A 12,920-nucleotide genomic window follows, 5' to 3' on the forward strand; every position below is an offset into this window, starting at 1 on the left:
TTTTTATCATTTAACTTGTTACTCATATCTGCTTTCCCTAATGTATTTGAGAGAGAAATATTCCCTCTCATATCCTGCAAGCAGAGGATATTATTTGTCTTCAGTGTTTTGCATGCATTTGGGAGAAGGGGTGGAATAATTGGCAAGTTGGTAAAACACAAAATAATGCCTTCAATTCTGATTGCCTTTCATTATAACTAACAATAATGATTTTGCCTACTATGATGCTGCTCAAATCCATTCTTGTATAGAAATAAGTTTTAGTGGATCAGAGAAAAATCACTTAATTGCTGCAGAATTAGGAAGAGCTTTCAAATTAATTCATTTTCATTAAAGTCCTTAAATTATAGTGTCATAGTCTCTATGACAAATTGACAATCAGACGTGAAATGGAATCACTGCTTAATTAAACCTTATCATTCATTACCTTGCTTTACCATATGAAGCAATTTACTCCGTTATGACCAGGTATCAGCTCTATAAACAGGCATAGACTATTTATTCAGAGATCACAATATCACAAAATGCATTCATCTTTGATGCACATAGTATTTTTATTTTATTACTTAATTAAAATATTAAGAATAATAGATAAAAAATTCTTTGGTGTGGACAGATGATGCTTTACCTACAGATTGCTGCATGTATTTAGGGAACAGAAAGAATTAAGAGAGGAAGGGTGATTTACATGCAGCATGGATATTTATTTATTTATTTCTAAATATGTATCTAGATAAATAACCAAGTTTTAGTAAAATTGACTAAAATTTCTTTAGAAAGATCAAGGTTAATGTACTTATTTTTAAGAAAAAAAATAGGATCTTTATTGAACACAAGAGGTTGAAACTTCATTTTCCAATTCATTTCTTTCCAGTTCATTAGGTGTTTTGAATCTTCTAAATAAGTAAAATGTTCCAAGTAATTAAGTGCTTTCAATGTTACAAGTACATAACAATCATGAACATATGGTATTAATATTTGTCCTAGAGAAGCTTGCAATATAATGGAGAATAAAGTATAATATTATTAGATCCCTGGTCTATACCCAATAATCAAAGAATATATGTAATTATAAGTAACAAGGAACATTTTAAAAATTGACCACATTCTTGGCCACAATGTGAAAGGCAATAACTAATAAGAACTCAGTATTATCCAGATCATGTAGTCTGCAATATATTTCAATAAAAATAACACACTGATGACTAAAGAAAACCCCAGCATATTAGAATACTACAAAACAACTGAGTAAATCCTAAGAAAGAAGAAGAATGGGCATAATAAAAATAATTGCAATAGAAAATAGAAATTCATGAGTTGGAAAATAAATAAAACATAAAAACTAAACATCAAAAAAGGCCAACAAGACAAAAGTATATTTGAAAGATTAATAAAGTAGAAAACATCTGGCAAGATTATTAAAAAGAATAAAAGATAGCACAAAACAATATTAGGAATGCAAAGGAAGAAACAGCCACAGATGTGAAAGAGATTTATAAAAAGTATAAGAGAAGATTATGGACAATAAATGGAAATAAAATTGAAATTCTGGATGATGAAATGGATTATTTCTTAGCTGAATTATAATTTACAAAAAAGTTACTCAAGAAGAAGATTTAAGAATTAGAAAGAAATAATATTGTCATATGCAGATGAAATGTTTTTATACATAAAGATTCAAAAGAATCTACTGGTTATATATTAGAACTTATATTCACCACTGTCGCTGAACATAAGATCAAGATGCCAAAATTAGTAATGTTTCTATACAGAATCAACCAAAATTAGAAAAAATATTTTTTTAAAGGGATATAATTTATAAAACTAACAACGTAAAGTACCTAAAATATCACTCTTCACAAAATATATGCAACACCTTCTTGATGGAAGTCACAAAATTTTATTGAAGGACACAAAATAAAACCTAACATGAAATACCATGCTCATGAATTACAAGTTTTACCACCACAAAAACATCAGCTCTTTCTAAATCTTTCAATTCAAATCAATTAAAAAAATTTCAATAGATTGCGCACCTTAACAAATGGAACCTAAAATTCATATGGAAGAATTCAGTACCAAGAATAGCAAAATACATTTGAAAATGAAAATAAGAAAAAAAAAAGACGTGTTTTCAGATATTAAAACTTAAAATTAAGCTATAGTGATTAGAATAATGTGGTAATGGCACAGGAATAGGCAAATAAGGTGATGGGGCAGGATGGAGATTTGGGGGAAAGGCTTTCTGTAATAAAAAAGGTAGAATTACAAATCAGTAAGGAAACTCAATAAATGGTGCTGGCACAATTAATCATCTATTCATACAGAAAAATAAATTTTGGTCATATACAGCACAAAAATAAGTTGGAAATTAGTAAATTAAAGGCCTAAGTGAGAAAAGAAAAACTACTAGTTTTAGAAAAAAATATAGAAAAATGTCTTTGTGATATTAGAGTAGGGAAGAATTTCTTAAATAAGTTATAAAAACACAGAAAATAAAGGGAAGAGTAATAAATTTTAGTACATTAAAATTGGCAACTTCTTTATGACAATGGCATCTCTAAGTGAAGACAAGCCACAAATTGGGAGGCAATATTTATAGCCCATACAAGCAACAATGGACTAGTGTTAAGAGTATATAAATCTTTCAAATCAAATACAAACATTCAAAATTGAAATGGACCCAAAGAGAAAACTATAGAGAAAGATACTATAAACTGGCCAATAAATTTTTTTATTGCCAACTTCACTAGTGATTAGTGAAATATAAATTAAAGTGTCAAGCTACCCTTATATATCCATTTGATTGGCTGACATTTAATATATCTAATAACCCAATATGTGGGCAAGTATATGGAGCAGTAAGGACTTTAGAACACTTTGCTGATGTAACTAGATCCACATTGATTTCCAAGGATGAATTTCAGAGAGACAGTGTGGAATGAAAAACTCACAGAGTAGAGATAAGATCAAGATGGCTAACTAGACATAGGTAGTATATGCCTCCTCTACAAAGAGGAACCAAAATAGTAAGGAGATACTCATATTTCAACAGATCATCCTGGAGAAGACAGGAAGATTCACCAGAGAAGTGACAGGAAGCACCAAAAAGAAGTAAGGAGAGAGTTTAAGGCAACTTGCCTTTCCAGGAACTGGGTGAGAGCTGGGAGAAGCTCTTGGATGCAGGGGAACAATAAGAAATACCCAGGGGTTCATACTCCAAAATGGGCTTTTACAGTCTTGCCTATGGGAGAACCCCTTGACCCACATGGGCCTTGGGCCTAACACAGGGAGCTGCCTAGAGATCACAAAGAGATGTTACTTCAGAAAAGGAACTCACACAGAATCCCACAGGCATCTGAGCCTACAGCATTTCCAGCTGGGTGCCATTCTGCTAGCCCACATACCGAGGATCTACAGACAAGGCTGCTGCCACTGCGCTGCTCTGAGGATGAAGAGGGGGCACTGGGAGCTCACACAACCCTGGGAAAGTCTCCATCCTCTGCTGTGGGATGCTATTGAGACTGAAATGTGAGTGGATCACACTCCCCACTGTTTCTTGCCTATGCCACCTTCCTGGAAGGGGCCCCACCCTCTCTGGTCACAAGTTCAAAGTACCATTTTGAGAATTCAGTAATGGGCTGTGCTCTGCCCTTGGGCCAAGTTCAGGCTGACATGGCTGTAGCCTCCACCTGGCAAAGGAGGGAGAGGGAAATCAGGCTCTCATAGACATACCTAGGACAATACCCACTGCACTATTTACAGACATCTGTGAAACAGAGATGTGAGTGGACTGAACTCCCCAGAGCTTTTGCCCACACTATTTGCCTGAGAGGAGTCCTACCCTCTCTGGTTGCAGGCCCAAGGCACCATTTTGAGAGATTAATCCTGGGCTGTGCCCCACCCTTGGGCCAAGTTTTAGGTGATGCAGCTGTAGGTGCCACCAGGCCAGGGAAAGACAGAGAAGACAAAGCTCTCCTAAACATACCTAGGGCCATACTCACCACTCTGTTATAGGTGGCATGGGATTGCAGACCATATTAGTCCCAGTGGGTTGATCCACTACTGCTATTGCCATCACCCACATCACATCAGCTGCCCAGGGGCCTAAGAACCTGCCAACATACCTGGCTCAGGCCTCCCACTTATAGCTTCTGAGAAAGACATCTAGAGGCCCAAGACTTGGCCCCCCAACACACACTAACACCTCTGCCAGCATAAGCTGATCTGGGGCTTAAACAGGCACACTCAGCATACTGCTGCCACCACCAGAGCCTGAAGACTAGCTCAGTTGATATCCAAGTCCTCAGCAAAACTTCACCACAGCCTCAACTAATAACCATACCCTAAGCCACTGAGGAAATCATAGATACTACTGACCCTGTGTACTGATGAAAAAATCATATAAAGGTCACACTACCAAGGCACCCAAAACCAAAGCTAAAGTGTTCTACTAAACCAACAACATACATACATCTTCAAGAAAAAATTCTCGCCTGTGAAAGCAACTTCAAAAAACTGGAAGAAATGACTGTGACACCAGATGTGCAGATCTCAATGCAAGGACACAGGAAACATGAAAAAGCAAGGAAATATGACACCACCAAAGGACCAAAACAATTGTCCAGAAAAAAGTCCCAATCAAAAAGAACTCCTTGAAATTCCAGACAAAATTCAAAATACTGATTTTAAAGAAGCTCAATGAGATGGAAGAGAAATCTGAAAACCAATACAAAGAAATCAGAAAATCAATTCAGTATATGAGTGACAAATTTCCCAAGGAGATAGACATCTTAAACAAAATCCAAGCAGAAATTCTGCAACTGAAGATCTTATTAAAGGCCAGACGATACACTACAATACACATTCAAAAGGTTTGCTAACAGACTAGACCAGGTAGAAGAACAAATCTCAGAACTTGAAGAAAGGCCTTTTGAAATAATTCAGTCAGACAAAAATAAGGCAAAAAGAATAAAGAACAATATACAAAGCCTTTGGTTCATCTGAGACTACATAAAGCAACCAAATTTATGAATTCTGAGGGGACGGGAAATCAAAAAGGAGGAAGGGAAATCAAAAAGTCTAGAAAACCTATTTAAGGAAATAATCGATGAAAACTTCCCAAGTCTAGCAAGGGAATTAGACATCCAGATACAGGAGGGCCAGTGAACCCCAGGAAAATACATTACACAAAGTACTTCATCATGACATATTATATTCAGAATGTCTAAAGCCAAAGTGAAAGAAAGAATTTTAAAATTAGCAAGAGAAAAGTGTCTGGTCACCTATAAAGGAAATCCCATTAAGACTAAAACAGAATTCTCGTCAGAGCCTTACAGGCCAGAAGAGAACAGGATGGCATTTTCAAAGTGCTGAAAGAAAAAAAACTGTCAGCCAAGAATTTTATTTCCTACAAGAATAAGCTTCATAAATGAAGGAGAAATATTCTTGCTCATACAAGCAAATGCTGAGGGAATATGTTACCACTAGACTCCTATAGGAAATGCTCATAGGGGTCTTAAACATGAAAATGAAAGGTTGATATTCACCATCACAAAAACACATGAAAATATAACTTGCAGGTCTTATAAAACAATCACCCAAGGTAGGAAGATAAAGGAATCAAATAGCAACATTATACAATTTCATCAAACCACAAAGACAAAAAGAGAAAAAGAGAAAAAGAAAAAAACAAAAAAATTATAAAACAAACTAGAAAGCAATTAACAATGTAATAGGAATAAAGCTTCACATATCAATATTAACCTTGAACATAAATGGGTTAAATGTTCTACTCAAAAGATATGGATTAGCAGAATGGAGTGAAAAAAAACCATGATCCAATTATATGCTGCTTATGAGAAACTCACATTGCTAGTAAAGAAACACATAGACTGAAAGTAAAGGGGTGGAAAAAGATTTTCCATGCAAACAGAAACCAAAAGTGAGTGGGAATAGCTGTACTCATACAAACTTTAAATAAAAAACAGTAAAAAAAGACAAAGACAAAGACAGTCCTTACAAAATGATAAAGTTCAGAAGAGGATATAACAACCCTAAGTATATATGTGCCCAACTTCAGTACTCCCAGATTCATAAAATGATTATCACTAGACCTAAAGAAAGAGATAGAAAGCAACACAATAATAGTGCAGGACTTCAATATCTATACAGATCACCAAGATTGAAAATCAGCAAAGAAACACTGGATTTAAATTGATCTGTAGACCAAATGGACTTAAAAGTCATTTACAGAACATTCTTCCCAACAACTGCAGAATATACATTTTTTTCACCAGCATATGAAACATTCTTCAAGATAGACCACATGTTAGGCTACGAAACAAGACTTAACGAATATTTTAAAAATTGAAATCATATCAAGTATCTTATCAGACCACAGTGGAATAATGCTAGAAATCAATAGGAAGAAAAACTTCAGACTATGCAAATACATGGAAATTAAACAGCATGTTCCTGAACAATCACTGAGTCAATGAAGAATTAAAGCATAAATTAAAAATGTTTTTGAAATGAATAAAAATGAAAACACAACATACCCAAACCTGTGGGATACGGGAAAAGCAGTGCTAATAGAAAATTACACTGCATTAAATGTCTACAACAAAAAGTGGAAAGATCACAAGTTAACAATCTAACATCACACCTCAAGGAACTAGAAAAACAAGAACAATCCAAACCCAAAGTTAGCACAAGAAATTAAATAACAAAGATCAGAGCAGAACTAAATGAAATAGAGAACAAAAACAATGCAAAGAATCAATGAAAAGTTTGTTCTTTGAAAAGATAAACAAAGTTGATAAAAAACACTACTTAGACTAACCAAGAAAAGGAGAGAGAAGATTCAAATAAACAGAATCAGAAATGAAAAATGAGACATTACAACTGATACCACAGAAATACAAAAGATCATTGGAAACTATTATGAACAACTGTATGCTCAAACTATGAGAACTTGGAGGAAAGGGATAAATTCCTGGATATGTACAACCTCTCAAAATTGAATTACGAAGAAATAGAACTCCTGAATAGACCAGTTAGGAGGCTGTTTGAATAGTCTAGGAAAGAGTCAGGGGACTCATTTAAGACTGAGGCAATGGGAGTAGTAAGGAGGAAACAGAGTTGTCATATATTTAGGAGGCGAATTTGACTGAAGTTAGAGACTGAATGGATATGGGAGTTGAAAGAAAGGATGAATTTTTGCCTTGAATCCCTGTGTAGATCCTAGTAACATTAACAGAGAACTGGATTATGAGGAAAAGCAGATTTGGGTGGATGATGAGTTTGGTGTTAAATACATTATGTTTGGGTGTTTAGGGGATATATTATAGCTATACTCAACATGCAGTTGGTTATATTAGTCTGAAGCTCAAAGGAGAGGTCAAAGCTTGACATGAGGTAGTCATCCTAAGGAACAAAGATACTAAATATATTATTATATGGAAGATTACAGCTGATTTTAGTGGTTACTCATTACTTAATGCAATGTCATTTCTATCTTTTTCAGCACTCAGCTAAAACATTTAGTGGGTTACCAGTATAATAGATGGGGACCCTATCCTATGTATGTTCCCTAATGTAATGTAATATAAATATATTATGTTTTTTAAAAGAATGCCTTTTTTCTAATGCTTATTTACCTGATGAACATTTATTGAATGCCCACCCTATATACTGGGTATTGTGCTAGTAGTTCCAAATCAAGAAATGAATAAGATAGTCTCTGATTTCAAGGGTCTTATAATCTAGTCAAAGACATAGAAATTAAATTCAAAAGTGAGATAAATTTAAAACAAAAACATATATATGGTAAAAAGGTATCACAGAGGAAGAAGCAACTAATTCACTTTGTGTATAGGCTGTCAAGAAAGCATCCCAGAATAAATGACATCTGAAATGTCTTCTTGAAAGTGAAGAATACTCTGTACAGCAGTGGGGAGGAAGGAGTGGGTAGAGAAGATAGTATAGTTTCTTCTGTCACAGCAACCTATCACAGCCTGATTCACTTGGGAATGGTGATTTGGCATTATTGGGGATGACATGGAAGGGAGATAGTCAGTTGGAGTTCTGGTTACAGAGGTAGATAAAATCTATTCACTCAAATTGGGCAGATACCTTGTGCACACAATAGCTCACTTATCTAAAGGCTTTAATATAAAATAGTATTTTTGAATTATGAAGAAAAACTGGTGGATCAAGATGACAGGTAGAAGAACTGGACATGAAAAGTAAACACTGCAGGCCACTTGAACAACCAAGATCAGATTCAACCTAAGTCTCGGAGTGAATTAGTTTCATTAAGGGGTCACTCATCTAATTCAAGCATATTTCAGGCAAATTTTTACCTACATTGATGAGTGCCTGAAAGAGTCACTATCTCAAAATACTCTTGAGTCCTGTCCTTAAATACCAATACCGCTTGTATTCTCTCAAGTTTTGCCTCTTCTTGATCAGGGCTATTCCAACCTTGTCAGTTGTGGTGCTGACACTGCACTTATTTTCTGCTATCTGCTCTTTCTTCACTTGACAGATTTCCAAAGGATGTATTATGCTCCCTAAGTAATACAGCGTAATATGTCTAGGTCTTTGTCACAGAATCAGTGACAGCTCTTTTAGGTATGGTTTTTCTGAAAAGGTCGATGTGATGAAATCTTTTACTGTTTGTGTAACTTCTAGCAATGGCTGATATATCATCATACTCATCCAGCCTTTAGTACTGCACTAGGGTTGCAGAGTGGCTCACCATCTCCTGTATGTCTTTTTGCACAAATATTTCCAGAATATAGAGAATCATAAGCATAGCGCAAAGCGCAAAGCTGCAAAATAACAGTTGCAAAGATTTCTAAGGATGCTTACAGACTAACTTCTGAGTTGAAGAAGTGTAACTTGTGATTCACTTCCTAGCAACAAAATTTCTTTGATTCAAGAGGGCAGCTAGGAATTATATGTTCATGAAATGTCATATTTCTCAGGAATTTCATATTTACATTTGGTGATAAATTGTTTTTTTTTCTTTTTAACCTTTTTATTCTATTTCAGCAGAATCCAGTACAATTCAACCAAACGCATGTATTGAAAGTCTACTGTATAAAATACATGAATTTGGTGTTACCAAGGACAGAAAAATAACTAAGACTGGGTTCATACTTTCAAGGACTTCACTTCTAGCTGAGAGGCAGCCATAGGCATAAGCAAGTACATTAAAGACAGGATATGAACAGTGGAAAAACAGAGTTAGAACCTATCAATGGAACATGAAAGAAAGGAAACTTTTTGGACTAACTATAAAGGAAAACTTCAGGAAGATGTTATTTGAGTTGTACCTTAATGGGAAGTGAACTTTTTCCCACTGAATAGGAAGGAATGGGAAGAGGACCTCCTGTTTCCAATGGTGGTGAGGCTAGGTTATTCAAACCAACCTTCTCATTGAGAAAAACCACAAAATGTAGATAAAATACATTTTAAAACATCTTAAAAGCATCAAAGAGTTGACAAGACAGTAAGGCCAAAACTGAAGGAAAACAGATAATCAAGGACAAATGATGGAAAGTGCTTTTGCCCTGATGATTCTGGATATTATTTTGGAAATGAACTTTAATTGTGATAACCCCATTTGGCTTATGGTAGTTACATATATCATAGAAGGGCTGACTGAGGAAGAGAGAACAGATTAATGGAATAGAAAACACCAAAACTGAAACTGAGCCCAATATGTAGCTGTGCAGAGAAGACCCATTCTGCTACATTAGGTGGGGGCAAGCCAGGTGTGGGCAGCATATGTTCCCACACTTAACACATATGCTGGCCCTTGTCCTTCTTTCCTCATAATACAGCAACCCAGGGGGCATTTCTTTTCCATAAACGTCAAGCAAAATTCACTGTCAAAACTTGTTCTCCAGTTTCTGCAATGGGTAATAGCACTAATTTCCCAAAATGCAACTGAACATTTACAGAGGAAGGGCAGTTTCCATAGGTGTCCAGGTCCAAAGACAATGTGAAAATTACATTTAATTAAAGCTACTCTTAAAAATCTTTAAATTGTCCATTAAGTATAACATCTGAAGTTTCATGACTATAACTTCTGACATTGTGATATAATAAGAAATATATATTTGGTTTCTGTCCCTGGTTCCTAGCACACATCAGCTAAAACCCTGGGAATCTCTGGATTCCAAATGTCGTTTGTATGCTAATGAGATGACTAGTGGCTGGGGGCCCATCTGTAGCTTCAGAATGGAGACTGGTCACCACAAAGACTAGAGGCTTGGGACTTTCAGCCCCACCCCCTCCAACCTCCAGGGAGAGGAGAGGGGCTGATGGTTCATTTGATTACCAGTGGCCACTGATAAATTGCTTTCTAATCCTCTTTAAAAATAAGATAGATTTTTATTTACTTGGACTATCCAGCTAAATCTGTCTGAAAGCCAAGGGACATGGCATTTGTCCATATAATATTTCTCAGAAATTGTAATTTAAACTTAGAATTTGATGTGTGAATGTATATAAACATATAAGTAGTAGTAATTTTTATTAAAGTATAGAAAAACCAGTCCATACAAATGTATGACCTGTAAATCTATTCTCAAAAGAATAATAGTATTAATAGATCCAAGGTCATCTTTCCATTGGTCTAAATCTAGTTGCTATTCTTTCTCTAAATTTGCACTTGGTACTTTTAAGATTGTCCTCCTGAAAAACCTGTAAGTGGCAAGTCAAGCTGGTATAGAAAGATGTCTGTGTCCTCTGTTTTCATTCTGATTGTCTCCTTCAAATGAAATGCTTTCCTTTATTCAGATGCTACTGTGCTTCACAGAAATCTTCAGGCTACATCTTTTGCTTGAACTCTTCCCTAATAACAGCAGTCTTAATTAATCTTCTATTCTCTAAGAATTTATAATTGTAATGTGTGCCTTATAATTAAGCACTTCATTGCATAGTATTTTATGATAGTCACTGATTATTTATGAGCGTCAGTCTTAGCTCCCCAATGATACCGTAAACTTCTCAATGACTCTCAAAAAATTTAAATTGAAGAAATCACTAGCAATTCACATTGGTAAATTTCAACAAGTGTCCCATGTTTCAGAACAACCATTCATTCATGGGCTCTGCACACTGGTTTAGGCAATGGAGATATAGCAGCAAACAAAACAACAACAAAATTGGGGCATTGATGAATTTTAATTCTAGTAAGAGGAGTCCAGAAAATATAAAAATAAATAAGTTAAATATGTGGTGTGTCAGTTTCTTATATGAAAAAAGAAAAAAAAAACAAGGAAGAGGAATAGAATGTGTTTGTAGTAGTGTCTTATTTTTAAGTAGGATGGTCTGGGAAGGCTTTGTTGAGAGTACAGTTGAGCAAAGGCCTGAAGGTGGTAAGGGAATGAGCAATGCAGATCTCTATGGAGAGGAGTTTCTGGCCAAATGGAGAAAGACAAGGCTACTGGGAAATTGTCATGAAGCTCTAAAAGGGACCACATTTCTTAGGAAAGTCACATTTACATGTGACCAAGAGATTTTTCTGGTGGTCTTCCACGAAACAGATCCTTATTCACCTAGTATGTCAAGCCAATCTTACCTAACCTCTATTGGTTCTGTCTGAGCTTGGTTATCACATCTTACGGAAACTTTCCTGTAACGCAAAGACTGGATTACAATTACATCCTTCTCATCCACATGCCCTTCTCATTGAATGTATCTTCACAAAAAATTGTTTATTTAATCACCTACAATTACTGTTTAAAGTCTAACTCACCCAATAGAATGTAAGTTTCATGAGGGCAGGGATCTGTTTTGTCCTTGCCTGTCCACTCAGCACCAAATATATCATAACCAAAGTGCTACTTGTGCATGTGTGCCACACACACACACACACACAGTTTAACTAACTATTAATAGCTTAGCGATGGAAGGGGTCAGGTTTTATATCCTCATTCTTCTTGGACATACTGAAGTGCGAAGCATCACTTCCACAAACACTCAAAGGTAATCTCATCAACCTGAATATCAACATCAGTGGACGCATCAACAAAAACACCAGACATACAAGTTTGGCCAGAAATATGACAAATACTACTGAGTCCCTCTTATTTCTCAGGCACTGCTCTAGATATTTGGGGATATATTAGTGACCAAAATAGAGAAAAATTCCTCCTGTCACATAATGGAGTTTACATTCTAGGACAGGAGAAAATATAAAATAATCATAGAAAATAAGTAAATTATACAATATTGTGAGGATGGTTAGTGCTAGGGGAAAAAATGGAGCCCAGTAAGGGAAATCGAAGAGTATAATTTCAAGCAGGGTGAACAAGGAGGCCTCATTGTGCAGGTGATATTTGAGACATGTTGAGAAACAATTTTACTCTGAGAATGAGGGAAATAAACAGTGTAAGGGCAGTAAAATATTTCATTAAAATTATATCATATATCTGAAGCAGAGGGAAATAAGGCCTAAGTGAGTCAGGCACATTAGTAAGAGGAGAAGTTTTCTCCCTTATAATTTATTTTTTCAACAAAATTAACTTATAGTTGCAACAAAATCAAAGAAAAAGTTATTTTATATCATTTGCCAAGAGAAAACATTAAAGCACATTTTCAATAAAAAGTTTCCAGATCTTTAGAGATGAGATGAGATTCTTACCATTTTTACTGATGTCGAGTTCTTTAAGATTAACTAAACTAGCAATAGTGGTTGGCAGATTTGAAAGGTCATTGTCAGGAATACTTAGTTTTCGTAGAGCTTGACAGTTGAACAATTGCTGTAACAGAAAATAATCATTAATTAGATCTCAATCCAGTTAAATCCATTCATACATAAACTCAGTAACAAAATGAAAGTCACCATTTTTATAAATGTGGTAGTAAAAAAGCCACTATAAAAGCCTCACTTTTCTCCA

General features: G+C 35.3%; 1 protein-coding gene across 3 annotated transcripts in view; it reads right to left on the reverse strand.

The window, feature by feature from the left end:
• The window catches only part of LRRC7 (leucine rich repeat containing 7), a 496,095-nt gene that overhangs the window by 271,835 nt on the left and 211,340 nt on the right, over positions 1-12,920 (reverse strand). For all 3 annotated transcript variants that reach the window (XM_045547767.1, XM_045547769.1, XM_045547768.1), the window contains exon 4: positions 12,665-12,782. In XM_045547767.1, the coding sequence (XP_045403723.1) occupies positions 12,665-12,782 (118 nt within the window). The remainder of the gene's footprint in view (positions 1-12,664; positions 12,783-12,920) is intronic.

The sequence above is a fragment of the Lemur catta genome, chromosome 3 (genome assembly GCF_020740605.2).
Source record: "Lemur catta isolate mLemCat1 chromosome 3, mLemCat1.pri, whole genome shotgun sequence".
Taxonomy (NCBI): domain Eukaryota; kingdom Metazoa; phylum Chordata; class Mammalia; order Primates; family Lemuridae; genus Lemur; species Lemur catta.